Raw genomic sequence first — 18298 nt, 5'->3', positions numbered from 1 at the left:
GACGAAAAAGGAAGGTGTAAACCCTATCCTGGCTAGTATTAGGCAGGTGCTCCCAGACATCACCACCACCACGCTACTATTATAATGTGGTACTTATAATCTTTGAAGGGCATTTAGAAGTGGAATGCATAAGAAAAGCAAGATTTATGGATGTCAGCTTCTTTCTTGTGAATAACACGACGATTCGGAGTGTATGCTTACTCCTTCACCTGATGATGGAGCAAGCACACACTCCGAAACGTCGTGTTATTCACAATAAAGAAGCTGACATCCATAAATCATGCTTTTGTTGTGGTACTTATAGCTTCTTTTATATAACTCTCTACAAAACGTAAATATGTATGATGTATGAAGCGCAAGCTACGGTCTCAGTGTCATTACTTCCTTCCGAGAACACAATCAGTCCGGCAAGCGTTGTGAGATACGTGGTGAAATCGTTAAATATGCTACGAAATCTTATATCTTGCATGATTTGTGTTGTGTAACGTTGCAGGTTCTGTTTTATATAACGTTGTGTTATACACCTTATGTAATTTGTTTGTATACACCTTATGTAGGTTTTATGTTACACAAGTCGTGTTAAATGTTAATTTCCATGCTTATACAAATTAGCTTCCTTCATACAAACGCACACACATACTTCTTCTGACCACCCCCCATGGTGAAGTGAACATGTGTAAGAGATGTGTATGATGGCTCAGCTTGGGTAGATCACATGACCGTGTCACAGGTAAAGTTAAAAGGTATTCTTCTTCTTTAAGTGACATTTAGAAACTGGTATGATGAAGTCGAACACTTTTGTACTAGATGCGACGTTTTGGTGTAGACCCTAGCACCGTTATCAAGTGATACGCTACATTATGGACAATCTATAATCACAAGAACTACCAGTAATGTCATCACACTGTATGTACATCAACGTCTTCAATTCTATAACTCAAATATCCATCATGTATATATTCTCCTTGTACATAATGTTGTGTATCACTTACTTGTGTGGGGTCTTACTGATTATGCTATCGCGGTATCAACCTTTGCTTGGGCAGAAGACCACTAGATAGACTAGCCAGCCTGGATAGTGGTAATGTTGTTGATCATTTAGGAGTGTGTCCATATAAATAGAAACGACACACCCTTTTGCCCTAGGAAGTCTCTGGTGGTAAGAGCTGGTTTTGGTTGGTTGGTGTTGTTTAAGGGCGCATTTCGCTAGAATTGGAGGTATACAGCGTGGCCTGTACACAGTCGAGTGTGGACCAGACAATCCAGTGCTTGACACCGTGCGATACTGTAAACAGTCGAGTGTGGACCTGACAATCCACTGCTTGACACCATGCGATACTGTAAACAGTCTAGTCTGGACCTGACAACCCAGTGCTTGACACCGTGCGATACGATGACATAGCATATGAATCAGATAGTGGTGATAGCAGGTGTTCGTGAAAAGGTGAGCGTATCCTCATCCCCCCAATGGCACCCACCATAAACACATGCACAAGAAACACGTGACAGCGAATATATAAAAGAGAAAACATGCTTACCATTCCAGTCAAATGGTACTTAAAACATCCTAACATGATCAGTTGTAAACAAGTAAACACATGATTGGTTCCCCTGCTGCTTGAATAGTACTTAAAGTACTGTAAAGCACTATTGGCATGAATACTGTTAGCACCCATTTAATGCTTAAAGGCAAAATTAAGTGTGACACATAAACACAGTCAGTTTTGATTTTTTACTGCCCCGAATGAAATGTTATTCTTTTTAATTCATACATGCAGTTTCAAGGTCATGTTGACTTTCAAAGGACTGTCGAAGTTGTGAAGAATTCCTTCCTTTGAACATGGGTAGGAGGGCTCCACAGACAGAAGCGAGTATCATGCAAAGGCCTGCAAATATACATCAGTAAGAAAAGGGGAATTCATTGTATATATCCAGGCAAATGACAGAACATACATGTGCCGACATTAGTGTTGCACTATCGATGCTCATGATGTCAATCACTAGATTGTCTGGTTTTAACTCGATAATTTACAAATGGCCACCATGTAACTGGACTATTGCTGAGTGCGGCGTTAAACAACAATCAAATAAACAAAGGTATAGGACAAGACTTCCTCAAATTGTCCTTGAGGACATCGGACGATGCCATGCCGTGCCGCGCTATGATATTGCTTAGTGTGGCGTAAAACAACGAACGAACAAACAAAAGCTTTCATGTCTACTTGGCTGTATTTCCTTCAATGTCACTGTGATTTAGAGGACAAATGTAAAGGCAGTGTCATTATGTCGCTATACAATAGCGACTCGTACTCCTTTTTCGATACGTCCAACATATGCGTCTTCCTACATCGCCAGCGGCTGAAGGGATGGTGTAAATCCAGCTAGGGTCCATGTAGGTAGTGAAAGTAATGTAAGTCCCCATGGTTCCTAGTATGGTGATCTACCTTCAGTTGTTGGTGATCTACAGCCCGTGTATTATATTGTATTGTCTTCTTCAATTAAAATCGTTTAGTTTGACAGGCTAGTTTTATGTTCTCATATGTGATATTCTAGTATTTGTACTGTCAATCGTCTACAGGTTTTACTCTCCAAAATGCTTTCATTTTTGATTGTATAAATTGTTTTCGTCACGATATGGCTGAGATATTGCCGATGTGACGTTAAATATTAACTCACTCACTCCAACATATGCGTTTAGAAGGAATGTGTATCTGGTCCGTTTTAATATTTAAAAACAATAAACTATCAGTTTATTGGCATTTTACCTGCAAACACAAAAGTGTAGTCGTACACTCCACTAACTTCAAAGATGGTACCTGAAACATCCATGCGCAGTTGGTTACACAAAAATGATGTCGGTTCAGAGACAAGCGATAACAGAAGGTAAAGCAACAAGGGGTCGTGATTGCTGTAACCCTGAGTTCATGAACCTATTTTATATCATTAAACGTTGAAATACCATGTTTGAATGTACACGACATGTTCTGGAATGTAAATACAAAGGGCTGGAATATTGCACACCACAAACCGAATGGTGAAGTCATCACTCTTCTCCATCACATTAAACGTTACACAATAAACATGACTACATCGCTATCTACTAATAAACTACAATGGTTGATCACCACAGCAACACTACTTACTTGCAAGGGGAGCTCCAACCAGGAATCCAATTCCAAAAGAAAACATCAGCATTCCGAATCCAACTTCTATAGCAGACAGTCCAATAAGGTCTATAGTAATAGGACTAAGGAGTGAATTTGGTCCTCCCATTTGCAGTCCAAAGATTGCTGCATATATGCATTGTAGGTAGAACTGATTCGACATGAGAGGAAATAACAAGGTTATTAACCCTCCCATGCCAAGCATCCCCATATGGAGAAGGTAGTAACCAATGGCAGGGTCTGTGGCTGCAAACCCTGCCAGAATCTTGGATATAACATTCATAATGCCCATGATTGTGAAAAGAGTACTAGACTCGGTTGGTGAATTTCCTTTAGAAGCTGCATAGTTGGGCAGATGAAGATAACAAGATGATTCTCCTATAGACCAAAATAAAATGCTTACTACATACACAATAAATCCACTTCGCATAGCAATAGAAAAATGATTTTGTAGCAGTTTATATTTTCTACTTTCCCCAGACGGTGTTGTGTCAAGTACATGAGCTCCGTTATCATCGACAGCCTGACTAGATGACTTTTGGATTGTCCATTTGGACTCGATATTCTCTTTGGTGAACTTGTTTGCTTCAGGTTGATGTTTTTCATCAGTGTCTTCATCACCCATCAATCGTTTTGATTCACTTTCAAGCGCCACTGATGAATCACTACCACACGGTTTGGTTGGATCCTTTGTACACCTGATAGGAAGCTCTTCAAAAGATTCGTTTGCTGTTTCAGCACTTTTGCTGTCCTGATCCCTTATGATAAGCCCAGCTATGCATATATGGAATGACAAGGCCCCTAAGATGAGTATTGTCCCACTTAGGTAATATGTCTCAAGGAGGTATCGGATCAGTGGAGCTCCTAGAAACATTCCACATCCACCCCCAGACATAGACACAGCAAAGGCTATTGGACGCTTCTTGTCGAAGTAGTGACCAGGAACGGATCCGGCAACGTTGACACTCAAGGCAAATCCACAACCTGTATTAAGAGAAACCTGATAAAACTGTATTATTGTTACTTGGCTGATCTGTTATCTATCATATGCACGATATATTGAATGACCTAAACCTTATGAAAGTGCCCGAAATGTACATAGGAAAGCTGCTCATGTCAACCTAAGTAAACGTATCAGTACATCAACCGAAATGACCAATAACATGAGAGGGATTTACCTGAAATTAAGCTATATGTTCCAAGAAGGCCGGGCACAGTTCTGGTATAATGACCAATAGCATGAGAGTGATTTACCTGAAAGTAAGCTATATGTTCCAAGAAGACCGGGCTCAGTTCTAGTAAAATGACCAATAGGATGAGAGTGATTTACCTGAAAGTAAGCTATATGTTCCAAGAAGGCGACACAGTTCTAGTAAAATGACCAACAACATGAGAGTGATTTACCTGAAAGAAAGCTATATGTTCCAAGAAGGCCGGGCACAGTTCTAGTAAAGGAGGCTGCTGTGAGTCCACTGAATGTGATCAAACCTCCCACACATGTTGTAACCCTGGCACCAAATTTGCGGTTAAAAATACCCACGAATGGACCTGGAACCAAGACATTGTAAACTGACAAAGTTGTTGTTGTGGCGGGCGTATATTTAGCTATATGTGTTGTACTGGGTCAAGGGTTTAGGGTAAATTAAAAAAAAACATGTCTATATATCGACATAAAATATATTTCGATCAGAACCTTTATAGACAATGAAAAATGAAAACGAGTCTTGATACCCTATGCTTATGTGGCTGCAATTACATGAGGTCGTTTAGTATTTTAAATCATCAACAAGCAGTCACTAGTTTTTGTCGCTACTCATTACATTTGAGTAAATATACATAATGCTTCAACATATGTACCCAGTAAAGTGATTGTTGCGTTCAGTGTAGCTCCTACCCATGACGTCCTGGTCAGGTCGCTGTCAATTTCCTCTAAGATGGCGCTGGTCATGGCTCCCACATTAAAAATCAGCATGCCCACGAGAAACTGGATTCCAAAGGCTGCCGAGAGCACCACCCAAGAGTAGCCCCGATCTATGTTGGCCCCTTGTACAGCCATGACTGTCAGGCCTTGCTTCCGTCACTGCCAACACAAGTGGAACATTGATGATCATGATAAGATGAGAGCACCACCCAAGAGTAGTCCCAATCTATGTGGGTCCCCTGTACAGCCATGACTGTCAGGCCTTGGTTCCGTCACTGCTAACACAAGTGGAACATTGTTGATCATCATACCATGAGAGCACCACACAAGAGTATCCCTTATCTATATGGCTCCTCTTTACAGTCATGATGTTTGAGAGACAATGTCAGGTCTTTGCCCGTCACTGCCAACACAAGTGAACCAGTTTTGATCATTCCAGCATGTAAAACTATTACAATTCCTACAGGAAAACCAGTGGCTGATATAATGATAGCCATCATCACATCGACATGTCGTCGTCGTTGTGTGACAACGCAATACCAACTAATTCATCGAGTCTGACGTATGCTGCAACAGACATCTATTGCTGTAACAACTCGGCAAAATGCATACAATTACCATATAAATGGGTGAAAGATGTACTGTGTTTCTAAATTTTTATGTTCCCTCTAATTTGATTAGGAGCCGAGCGCTTAGGTTCACCTTCATGCAACCGTGACAATCACAAACAATATTGAACGCTAGTCATCTGGAACGCATTATTGTTTATAGGAAAGTGGGCTTGCTATCATAGCACATTCAGAAACGTGGTCACGTTCAAGAGAAAACCTAACAAATAATACTAAGTTTCTATACCAATCACTTACATTATTGAAGGATTACTATAGAACATGGGCAGAAGGGCCATTTTTCAAAAAGAAGTGATCAAATCACGCTGGATGAATAGTTAATTTTATCTCAACCCCATTAGTGGTAAAATATGCGGAACTATTTTTTTTTCACAACACAATGCTTAATAACATGATTCCAGATATTTTGAGTTATAGGTCTGGCCGAAATAATTGATATTCGGAAATATCGTCAATAGGATATATTGATAATGTTTATCGATGTGAAAATTGTGTTATCGATAATATTGTATTTCACGTTGGTCATAGAAAAGCGTTTTAATTTTCTCACAGAATATACAAAGTTAGGTTTTTATTCATGGTCTGCTTCTAAATTATGTTCAGGACACTGTTTTCGTAATAATCCGAGCAAAAACATGTTACCACGTACCAGTGTTGTGAAATGTATTCATTTCTTTCAGACATTTTGCTCAAAGTTATGTCTTCGATACTTATCGATAACCGATTGATTTTTAGTTAACGATTATCGATCTCTGTGAACTATCGATAGCCAGTTGAACTTCTCACTTCACTTAGTGTGGCTTAGAAATATTGGAGACATATACTCCACATTTCAATCCGTCTCCATTGTCTCCTATTAGAAGTTCAATGATCATTCTGGTGTTCAGTCAAACTATAAACTAGTCCAGTTTAATTCAAGGTAACGTGGCATACATCGAAAAGGCATTAGATAAATATGATAGATGTGCGAAGTATACCCCCAGAGACGACACAGACTTTGGGTACCTAGGGAGAATGCGCGAGTTTGATTTTAGTAATTTGAATTATGTCAAAACGTGTCAACTCATTGGATACTATACTGTAACAGAAGTCGCACAATGTTTCTGACGAACAAGAATCACTGTATTGCCCCTGACGAAACTGAATCAGGAATCAATGAATCATTGGTTCGATCCCAGGGTCCTCTGATCCTGCTACGGCTAAGGGACAGCACTCTGTACATGTCCGCCGCTCCGCCTTTTCCACAATCATTTAGGGATACCAATGTGACGCTTGGAGAAGTAGAAATTACCAAATATGCATGGTGATGTAACATAACAAAGGGAAAAATCTAGCCAGAGTTTAGCCCCCCACAGTGTATATAATAATGAGAATATTTATAACGCTCGTTTTCCAGGCTAGATAACTTGCTCAAAGCTCAAAGTCTGGTTATTATGACCCCGAATAACCCGAGCTGCCTGTTAGGCGCTAGACGGTTAATAGTCTCACGACTAATTTCACCGGGTACCCATTTTCTGCTGGGTGAACAGAGGCAATTTTGAACAAACTCACTTGCCTAAGGTGAGATCACGTGTGCTTCTTTGTGGGGCAAGGCTAAGTCAAGCTGTCACACACGGTCACCCATTCAAGGACTCTCCGCGCCCAACATTGCTTAACTTCAACTGGTTGCGACCTGAGCGCTATGCATGAGAAATTACCCACCTGACTTAGCGCTGACAACAGTACTCGCATGTGTGTCCATTGAAGTGAAAAGAAGCGATCCTTGACATAGTGTATGAACTAGTACTAGATAATACATACCCTTCGTGTTGTATAAGCAGCAAACACAGTATCATTATTCACTGTCCACAGGTTGGGCGACTGACTATTATAGTTACCTGCTGTTGTGAAATACTCCCAGGCGATAACCTAGATATAGCTTCCAGTGGTACAATGCCGGCGTCTCATCGTATGTTAAACAAACACGTGGTAGGTGTTCACCATGACATACCAAGATCAGCGTACGGTTGATAATATTCGTTGAAATGGGTCATTCATTGTTATACTTTAAGATATCGTTCAAAATATTTATAGGGATAAGGACATTGTGGGTGAGCCTAGAAGTTAATATAGTATTTATGGCCTGTTCTGCCTCATATCCTGTGTTAGACCGAGTTGACCGTCTGACCTGGATGGCATGAAGGCTTGGATTGAGTGAGTGAGTTTAGTGTTACGCCGATTTAGCAATATTCCAGCAATATCACGGCAGGGGACACCAGAAGTTGGTTTACACATTGTACCCAGGTGAGGAATCGAACCCATGTCTTCGGCGTGACGGGAGAACGCTTTAACCACTAGGCTACCCCATCGCCACTAGAACGCTTTGAAAACATTAGTCTCTTAGACAGTGTAATGACATGTGCTTAAAGGTTATGATAATAGGTCAGTATTCATCAGTAATCATATCTTCTGACTTAGCCTTAATACCTAGCGCAGTGTCTATAGACTACAGAGCGACACTGTCCTACTTAACACAACAGGAAGTATTTCCAGAGCGAGTATGACACTAACTTCATACGGGCGGTTATGGGCTGGGTGGTAACTGCAGGTAACGTCTGTTTTGATCTGAGACTGCTGGAGGTATGTCGTGGCCTGTCATGGCTTGACGCATAGATGCATAGGTTCCAACACAAACATTGCACATCTGCAGTTGAAGGTAAGGCCCTAATCGTTAGCCTGTAGATCATGCCCATGCACTATTACACTTAACACTGAAATTGCTTGGGAATGGTCATCCTGACCCATTTTACGAACACGTGCTGGCATTAATAGTTTTCAGTTTTGTAATTTTCACAGCTGATTTGACAATCACCCCACTGGTATCTGTTTGTGACTTACTGACTTACTGAGTTTGGTTTTACGCCGCTTTTAGCAATATTCCAGAAACATCATGGCGAGGGACACCAGAAATGAGCTTCACACATTCTACCCATGTGAGGATTCGAACCCGGGTCTTCGGCGTGACGAGCCAACGCTTTGACTACTCGACTACCCCACCGCCCAGTATCTGTTAATGATGAACAAGACTGGTTATTCTTTTGTGCTCACATTGTATATTAATATATAGTTGAATCTTTAAATATACATTAATCCGACATTTTCATTAATCCGACATTCGTTAATCCGACATATATCTCTGCAACCACAAGTGTCGGATTAACGAGAGTTGACTGTATTGTCCCGTGACATCTGCACGTACACGTTTCAGATGAATCTTCTTGTACAAACAGGGCTTGTAGTGATGTGTCTGGTATATCTTGCAGAAGCAGTTTTCATTCACGTATCTTAAACACATATATAAAACAATGATTGCTTTATTCCGCCATACACTACCTCTATTGCTATCATGATTGTCTATTCTGTTACGACACAATCATCGTAACAGTAGACACAATCATCGTAACAGTAGAGACAATCATCATAACAGTACACAATCATCGTTACAGTAGAGACAATCATCATAACAGTACACAATCATCGTTACAGTAGAGACAATCATCATAACAGTAGCGACAATCATCGTAACAGTAGAGACAATCATCATAACAGTAGATACAATCAAGTCAATCATCGGAACAGTAGAGACAATCATCATAACAGGAGAGACAATCATCGTAACAGTAGAGTGAGTGAGTTAATATTTAACGTCATATCGGCAATATTTCAGCCATATCGTGACGAGAACATTTGACATTTAAATCGTAACAGTAGAGACAATCATCATAACAGTAGAGATAATCATCGTAACAGTACATACAATCATCATAACAGTAGACACAATCATCGTAACAGTAGAGACAATTATCGTAACAGTAGACATAATCATCGTAACAGTAGAAACAATCAAGTCAATCATCGTAACAGTAGAGACAATCATCATAACAGTAGACACAATCATCGTAACAGTAGAAACAATCATCGTAACAGTAGAGACAATCATCATAACAGTACACAATCATCGTTACAGTAGAGAAAATCATCATAACAGTAGACACAATCATCGTAACAGTAGAGAAAATCATCGAAACAGTAGACACAATCATCGTAACAGTAGACACAATCATCGAAACAGTAGAGACAATCATCATAACAGTAGACACAATCATCGTAACAGTTGATACAATCACCGTAACAGTAGAGACAATCATCAACTCAATCATCGTAACAGTAGAGAAATAATCATAACAGTAGAGGCACTGTCATCATGATAAGAGAGATAATCATCATAACAGTAGAGACAGTGATCGTAACAGTAGAGACAATGATTGCCACAGAAGAGTGAGTGAGTAAGTATACTTTACACCGCTTGCAGAAATATTCCAGCAACATTACGCCCGGGGACACAAAAACGTTCATAACTGTATAGATTATAATGATAACATTAGATATATTTATCGTGACAATAGAGTCAATCATCATAACAGTATAAATCAATTATCGTAACAATTAAGGTAATCATCATAACAGTGGAGACAATCGTAACAGTAGCGGCAATCATCGTAACAGTACGGATCTTTGATCCTGTTTCTGTTTAGTTATTCAGTCTATAGCCCAATTCATTACTGCTCCGCACGGGCTGTTTTTCAAATACTCTTCTCCTGTCCATATCTCTCGCCTTGTCCTCCTACCTATTCACATTTAGCTGTTTTGATATTCAGGGTAAACACATTCATGTACAATGTACGCGTCAATAAACAGTCGTTCTGCTTGACGTGGTAATCATACCCGTGTTGAATCACTGTAGAGCAAGAATATTAGCGAGGCACGTCCACTGCACCCTTCTATTTACAAGGAGGAATTTGTGACGCATGCAAACCATGACTCGCTTTTACCTGCTATTATTGTGTACACATATCAAGTACGCGACTTATATTAGGTGTAGAGAATGTGGACTATGTCCATCAAAGATTTCAGTGGTCATGAACTTTGCGATTGAAACAGTACCTATATATAACTTGCTTATTCGAGATTTATTTTGAGTACGATTGTTTATAACTTAACATACTAACTAGTTTGATTGTTCAAAACAAGGGTAAACTGTGAAATGCACAATGCCATTTTAGAAAGCGGTCAAATGTAACATTTGGGATTACACTTTCTTAGTAAAGTACAGATTCCAGTACTCTTTTGGGTTGAGTCCCATCCGGGATTCGAACCCACACCCTCAGAGTCAGGCACCTAATCGCCAGCACACTAAGTGGAAGGCGCGATGGCTGAGCGGTCTATGCGTCTGACTTTGTGTGCTGGCGATTAGGTGCCTGACTCTGAGGGTGTGGGTTCGAATCCCAGATGGGACTCAACCCCCAAAAGTACTAGAATCTGTACTTTACTAAGAAAGTGTAATCCCAAATATAACATATGCTACAAGGGAAAACCGTAAGCAAGGGTCATTGTGTACAGCAACTGCGATAAAGTATAGGTTTTTCCGTATAGAGGTACGTCCCTGAACGTGTGTGGCTTCACATTACGGCTATGAATCAGATATGTACACGTGTAATACCGAACGTCTACCAGGAACAAAAAAGCGTAATATTTTTCATGTCCTATGAAACGACTAAGGAATCGACCTGGTGACAAGTGGCTACTCAATGGGTAGCGTGTCATGCTAGGCAATTATCCATCAACACTAATGAACGTCCTTGTATGATGGGCAGATTAGGATGGATGATATGAGCAGATTTGGATGGATGATCGATTTAGCGGACCACCCTGATTGTCCAGATTATTCTCGGTCGTTGACGCTGTATATATTTCATGTTCGTGCCAGTAGTGGTTAGGTATTGGTGAGTCTTCACAGTGCCCCTTGCAATATTTGGAGGTATATACATTTTGTATACGCTGCTGAAAATATGTAATGTTGATAGGAACTCCAGTGAGATTGGAACCTAAAAAAGATCTAGACTTCTTTTGTTTAGAGCTTTTGTAATACAGAGTTAGTCGGATGTGAAAACGTAGTTCAGGGACCATGAGACAAACTAATGTAAGTATGTAACAAACTTGTCTCACCAAATATATAGCATTCATTTCAGTTACTCTTTAGTTTCATATTACCTTGGATACACAACATGATGCAGGCCGATTCTGATAAACAGACCATGACTCCCGCGGAAGTTATCAGACGGAACTTTGTAACACTGAAGGAGGACCTGCACCCAGAAGAAGTGATTGACCACATGTGGTCTTCACATGTCTTCAGTGACACGGAACGTAGGAATTGTCAGGAACAAGACGGAAAAGGAGCACAGACTGAAAAGTTGCTGGAGATAGTGATTAAAAAGGGACAGAAAGGCTATGAAGAATTCTGTGCTGCGCTATACACGACCCACGAGCACCTGAAGGAGATGTTGGACAATACAGCGAAAAGGGGAGGTATACATTGTGAAGATTAGTGCTTTATGGTAACAATTGGAAACCATTTAGGACAAGGGCATTGATGCAATTAAACCAAACAACGACCCCTAAAAGAACAAACAAACAAACAAACAATACTCACTATATTAATGTGTTTGTAAGACCATGGAAAGCATGATTATACTTAAATTAGTTCGGAATTTTCTGCCTTTGTAATGATTGACGTTTGGATGTCAAGGGGAACATGGTACATATAATGCCAGCATTCGGTCCCCTTTTACGATTGAAGGAACTGACAGAACGTATTTGAAATGGCGTATATTGCCAGAATTCACTCCCCTTTTACGATTGATGGAACTGACAGAACGTATTTCAAATGGCGTATATTGTGTTAGAGTTCACCCCAACCCCCCACCCCCTTTTTGTTACGTTTGACGGAACTGACAGAACGTATTTCAATAGCGTATATTGTGTCATTCATCTATCCCTTTTGTTCAAGGTGTTTCCAGCTTGGTGCTTGTCAGTGAGACAGAGGTACAGGAACGTATATCTGTGATGGAACAGAGGATTGCTGTTTTGCAAAAGGTAGACAGTGATTTGGGAATATGCCTGAGGGGATTGTTTGGGCAGGTTTTCATTTGAATAGATGTAACATCACAAACATTATGGAAATGGTTGTTTGAGTGGCCGTGGGATGTATGCGTGGCACAAATATGAGTAAAAAGCTGATCCAGGTACTGCAACATTCTGTTGAAGGAACTAGATGATGCAAGGCAAGAGGTACAACATAGTAAGGTTGAACATGAAAGAGTGGTCAACAAACTAAATCAACAGCACGAAGAGCAGAACACAAAGTTAAAGAAGGAGATTAAGCAACTCAACACCAAGCAGAAATCAGGTGAGAGATCATGGTACAAGAATTACATACAATACGTGCTTCTCATTGTTATCAACGCACTGTACACAGGACTGAAATTGACTTAACATGCATGTGATAAGTTCAACTAATGCACATAGAAGGGGAAAATGTAATGGTATATTTTCTAATTTCATTTCAGCTCAAACAAAGTTAGAAAAGACGAAATACAAAGAAAAAAGTATGTCAAGGAAATGTCTCCATTTACAGCAGGTAGGTAGTGGTTCAATCTCTGTTATTAACTTGTTTCACTGAAAGTCGGAAATTTCTTTGAACTTCAGAAGCACGAGTACAAATTCAACTATAATCTGCATCTGATTAAGAATATTGACAGTAAATATGATGTGGTGTCAGTGTGTCTACATCATCCTTCGTTTGGGTATATTATGATTACAGCGAAGATGAATTGCTTAATTTCAGGATTTGAAAGAAACTCGGAAAAAACTTGAGGCTCTTACCACCATCAATACGGACGGAAAAAAAAGCGAAAAGACTACCTCATTAAAACCTCCAGGTTCGTCTTTTCAACTTACAGTGATATGTCACTACATAACTTTATTACCTATCACCTGTACATTGTTGTTATTTGTTTTTAGCTACTACAGTTGAGGAAACTGCCTGTGTTCTACAAACGTCTCCAGATTGTGACACAGGACAGCTGCTGCTTTTGCCATGTCTCCATGCCGCCTGTAAACCTTGCATTGACCAGCACAACCAGAAGGACATTGTCTGCTCTTGTGGGCGAGACATCAACTTGGACAAGGAACGTACAGCAGTCGACTTCGTGAGGAGAAATGAAATTGCTCTTGCAACAGATGAACACGAATGTGAATTTCTCACAGGACAATGCACCGAGAAAGTTGTAAGTCATTGTAAGACGTGTAACATCTCCATGTGTGCTAACTGCACCGACAAACACAACACGACAAGAGCAACTTCAAAACATGCTGTAGTATTGGCTGAGCAGTTTAATGAAATGCCGATTCGGGAACGACTACCTCTCTCGACGTGTTCAAATCATCCTACTAAGATTGTCAATTTTTTCGATGAACAATGCGACACATCAGTTTGTTCTGTGTGTGCAATAGGAAAACACAAGGACCATGGCATTAAAGATCTTGATGAAACATTTCAAGAAACTAAAGTGCTTCTTCTCAACAAAGTAGATCAGCACAAGGAACACCTGCAGAAGATACAGACTTCTTCTAGACAGGTACAGAGTCGGATGACAGAGCTGGAGGATAGGGCTCATCAAGTGACGAAGGAAATAGCTGACGTACACACTGACCTTGCTCTGCATTTAGTGAAAAGGTTAAAGTTTCACAATCAGCAAATTGAGAAAGAAGTTGAGAAGCACAGGCGTAATCTTCTGAAGGATATGGCATGCCTTGGAACCACAGAATCGGCTGTACTGGCTACATTAAGTTATGCTGAAAGGGCCATGGCGTCTACCACATGCGCCCAATTCATGGGTCTCTTGTCTACCATTGTTAGCAAGATTGACGAAGATTTACTCCGCCCGTTTCCTGAAGATTCGGTCAAGACAAAGGCCTTGACATTCACTCCTACAGGACATAAGGCTCTTCGCGAGATGGTTGCAATGTTTGGGAGAGTCAGCACGTCTGACAAGGACGTAGATGATGCAGATACCATGCCGACCATAACAGGTAATGCACATTTCCATGTGAGTGAGTGAGTTTAGTTTTACGTCGCACTCAGCAATGTTCCAGCTGTATGTCAGCGGTCTGTAAATAATCGAACCTGAACCAGACAACCCAGTGATCAACAGCATGAGCATCGATCTGCGCAATTGGGAACCGATGACATGTGTCAACCAAGTCAGCGAGCCTGACCACCCGATCCCATTAGTCGCCTCTTACGACAAGCATAGTCGCCTATTGTGGGAAGCATGGGTTGCTGAAGACCTATTCTATCCCGAACCTTCACGGGTCACATATCCATGTATTTCAGTCCATTTATACATTATACTCATGGTTAACAAAACATCATAAACATGTTTTACTCATTTTATTGCATAAAAAACCAGTTGGACACAAAAACGTTTTTAAAGAATACCCTTTAATAATATCTATATTTACTACCTTTTTTGTATTCACCAGATTTACAATCTCAACTTGCCATCTTCAAGGATCAGGAGAAGGTAAATAACTAAAACATGACCATCAACATCTCAAAAGTTGTAATTTCAGATGCATTGTCTCAGTAACTATTAGTAATAATTATAATTAGTGTGGGTTGTTGAAGTGCCATAATTTATTCATCATTGTTGATGTTCAACTGACACCGTTGTGGTAAGCCATGTAGGTTTCAGTTCTAGTAAAGGCACTGACGTCATGGTATTAGTGCACGTAGATTATATAATATTAGGTCATGATTTTGTGCACCATTCCTTACACGTGGGTCACTGTTAAAGACCGCCTTCGTCTAAGCAAAAGCCATTTTCATATAAAACTGTGTTTCTCTTTTTACGCTCGGCCTTTGAAACGGTTAAGAAACCTGCAATGGAGGTTCACACGTCCTTAACAGACCATCTGGAATCACAAGGTGAGATTGTTATTCATACAATGTATAAAATGTGACGTTCTACTGTTTGGCATGATTAGGTCTCCTCGTCAGTCAGGAAAAAGGCCAACGTACGAGGTGTCGTTGCAGTAAACTAAAACCGGAAGTAAACTGATTTTCTCTTCTTTCTTTTCTCTAGGAATCTACTTCCTGGATCCCGGAAAGCTGGACTTCTCATCAATCCTTCATTGTATGTACATTTGGTGTACACGGTGGTGTAGTGGTTAGCTTGCTGGCTTCTCACGCCAAAGGCCCGGGTTCGAATCCCGGTGGAGACACCAACATTTGTGACCTGGATCTTATGCTGTGTTGTGTCCCTGGGCAAGGCACTTCGTCCACATTGCACTCAGTCCACCCAGCTGTTCAAAATGGGTACCTGAAAAGCGGATGTACGGACCTATGCGGTCGCGCTTAGCGCTTAGTAGCAGCTTTGAAAGTACAATTCCGTCAGGGTAATAATGTAACGCCAGAGAGCAACGTCGTGTTGGATTCTAGGCGCAAAAATTAGCATTATTATTATTACATTTCATTTCTCTTTTTGCTGTCATAGTGAGTCTAATATTGCTCGGTAATCGGGTTTCATACTCTCATACTCATGTTGTAATCATACGTAAATTTCATTCATGTTTTCTAGGTATACATCTTAAATATGATAGGGACATGGTCAACCTGGATAGAACCCACATCAACGCAGAAGGAGACCTGGTCAACAAAAGGCTGAATGCCACACCTGCAGAGGAAGACAGACTGAAGAACTACTGGGGGACATGTAGTAGTGCCCCCCTCGCCCGGACTGGTTGTCTGCAGTACTTCGAGACGGAGGCAAGGGTTGGCCTGGACAAACCACTCAATGCGAACGTCCTCCTCTTTGAGGTTGGTGTCTGTCCTAAGGAAGAGAGGGACATAAAGCACAGTATAGAAAATCGTCCTCATGCTTACTGTTTGGACGTCAAATCCTGTATTACTCACGAAGGGATATGCAGGGCAATCAGGAAGGAGGGAAAACGTGTGTTACATCTTCCTGACACCATACCCAACACAGCAGGGGCATCAGGCACACTACATTACGGTATCGTCTATGATGACGCCAGGAAGAAGATTGTCTTCATTGATGTGAAGGAGAACAAAGTGATGTCGACAGTAGACCAGGTAGACTCCAGTCAACCCTTGTGGCCGATGTTCGGGGTGTATAACTCAGAAAAGAGCCTTATCAGCATGAGACTTGTCGTGGGGAGCGACATTAACATGACAGAGGAGAAGAAGTCAATGATTGTCAAGGCACTGGCGTGATGTCGTAGTACAATACTGGTGACCATAATAATGGTTATAGTCACACGAAGACTGTGAGATACTCATCTCTCAGAAATATAGCGCTTAGAAGTAAATGAGTGACTATGTATCAAAACTTTACACTTAATATAGATTCGCGAATGGCTGCCAAGCTAGATGTTTCTTACTGATTGCTGTTAAGCTTTTGTAGGTATTATGTTACATTTACTTTGCATCTTTATCATATTTATTTCCATAGAATAACATACAATATGTTTATCTTTTAGAATACATTTCACATCAATACACAGTCACAAATATCCATTCATACTATGGATACAACCCAAACCACCTAATTTTACTCATTTTTCATGTGTCACAACTCCAGTGGCCGATGTGCGCTTTGAGTTTTTTTGTCATTTTCATGTTTTACAAAAGACATATTTAACCTATCATAATTAATCATGTTGCAGCTACATGCTTGGCTTGGTTTGGCCTTTTTTGTATGGAAAAACATTATGTAAAAAAAGGTCAAACTTTGTCACAAGGTTTGATGTCACTACCTATACAGCACACACACAAACACACAAATTGCAATAATGATTAGTCCCTGTACTGTCCTCTAATTCTGCTTCATGTTTGCAAGCAATGGCAGTGAGGAAACATGGCTGTAAAACACAGACACACATAAATCATTTTTTCTGAAATGTATCGCAAAAATGTGTGTACAAAATGATATCTGAGATTTGTGCATGTCCTAATCGTTACGGTGGCTACCGCTGAAACCAATTAATTTTGTGAAACCAAACAACGTCAAGTACCTTAGACAGTAGGGGATATCATTTAAAGCCATGAGCTCAGTAAACTTTGGGTACCAGTTATTGTTATAAAACCGATATTGTCAGTAGCTGAAGAAGGACACGGCTCTGGTAGGACTGTTAAGGTAGTGACATTTTATACCATCACAATGTCACTTTATGTTCTCGTCACGATATGGCTGCAATATTGCAGATGTGACTTTAAATAATAACTCACTCACTCACTCATTCACAATGTGATTGCCGTAACATCTTATTATCTTTTAAAGTAAACATATAACACTGATTATTATTTAAAATGTCACTACCGTAACAATTAATGCCAATGTCCATGCTATAACATTATCATTTTCCTTATTTAATGAAAATTGATTTATCTGTTTATGTCTGAAATTTGTAGTCCAAGTATGTTTAGTAGTAGAGCTTCAAGTAAGCATAATATAATTCATATTCTCATTTTGAATTGTGTTCTACATATTACTCTATATTTGCAAATCAGAAATGTAAGTAATTGTTTGGCTTGTTGGCCCCTTTTAAGCAATAAATGCAAAATTTCAAAACTCATAAGCCATGTTATGTTGTAAAACTAGATATTTTAATATCTAGGT

The 18298-nt window shown here is 40.1% G+C and overlaps 2 protein-coding genes across 3 annotated transcripts; one reads left to right on the top strand and one right to left on the bottom strand.

The window, feature by feature from the left end:
* Positions 1-1718: 1718 nt before the first annotated feature.
* Positions 1719-7673, bottom strand: LOC124283394 (monocarboxylate transporter 12-like). Of its 2 annotated transcripts, XM_046719444.1 has the most exons (6): positions 7592-7673; positions 5022-5244; positions 4569-4712; positions 3144-4148; positions 2766-2816; positions 1719-1886 (listed from the first exon to the last, which is right to left on the bottom strand). In XM_046719444.1, the coding sequence occupies exons 2-6, from the start codon at positions 5218-5220 to the stop codon at positions 1762-1764; spliced, it is 1524 nt and encodes a 507-aa protein (XP_046575400.1). In that variant the 5' UTR covers positions 5221-5244; positions 7592-7673; the 3' UTR covers positions 1719-1761. The 2 variants fall into 2 exon arrangements, with proteins under 2 accessions (XP_046575400.1, XP_046575402.1); XM_046719446.1 differs by lacking the exon at positions 2766-2816.
* Positions 7674-13203: 5530 nt separating this feature from the next.
* LOC124283409 (tripartite motif-containing protein 45-like) lies at positions 13204-17965 on the top strand. Its single transcript, XM_046719460.1, has 7 exons — positions 13204-13233; positions 13441-13534; positions 13617-14687; positions 15141-15181; positions 15534-15585; positions 15743-15793; positions 16238-17965. Exons 1-7 carry the CDS (start codon positions 13204-13206, stop codon positions 16891-16893), a joined length of 1995 nt encoding a protein of 664 aa, XP_046575416.1. The 3' UTR covers positions 16894-17965.
* The last annotated feature ends 333 nt before the right edge of the window (positions 17966-18298 follow it).

This window comes from Haliotis rubra, unplaced genomic scaffold (assembly GCF_003918875.1).
Source record: "Haliotis rubra isolate DU_JTF1 unplaced genomic scaffold, ASM391887v1 Scf314, whole genome shotgun sequence".
Classification (NCBI taxonomy): domain Eukaryota; kingdom Metazoa; phylum Mollusca; class Gastropoda; order Lepetellida; family Haliotidae; genus Haliotis; species Haliotis rubra.
This window is presented reverse-complemented; position numbering and strand designations above follow the sequence as displayed.

What these genes read in the sequence shown, in the direction of transcription:
- LOC124283394 (XM_046719444.1), bottom strand. Translation starts at nt 5,220, where the DNA reads ATGGCTGTACAAGGGGCCAACATAGATCGGGGCTACTCTTGGGTGGTG. An exon ending in CGCAACAATCACTTTACTGG is followed by an intron (nt 4,713 to 5,021) that starts GTACATATGTTG and finishes TCTTGGTTCCAG; the next exon opens with GTCCATTCGTGGGTATTTTT. An exon ending in GGTTGGAGCTCCCCTTGCAA is followed by an intron (nt 2,817 to 3,143) that starts GTAAGTAGTGTT and finishes TGGATGTTTCAG; the next exon opens with GTACCATCTTTGAAGTTAGT.
- LOC124283409 (XM_046719460.1), top strand. Translation starts at nt 13,204, where the DNA reads ATGTCAAGGAAATGTCTCCATTTACAGCAG. An exon ending in TACCATGCCGACCATAACAG is followed by an intron (nt 14,688 to 15,140) that starts GTAATGCACATT and finishes TGTATTCACCAG; the next exon opens with ATTTACAATCTCAACTTGCC. An exon ending in TCTTCAAGGATCAGGAGAAG is followed by an intron (nt 15,182 to 15,533) that starts GTAAATAACTAA and finishes GAAACGGTTAAG; the next exon opens with AAACCTGCAATGGAGGTTCA.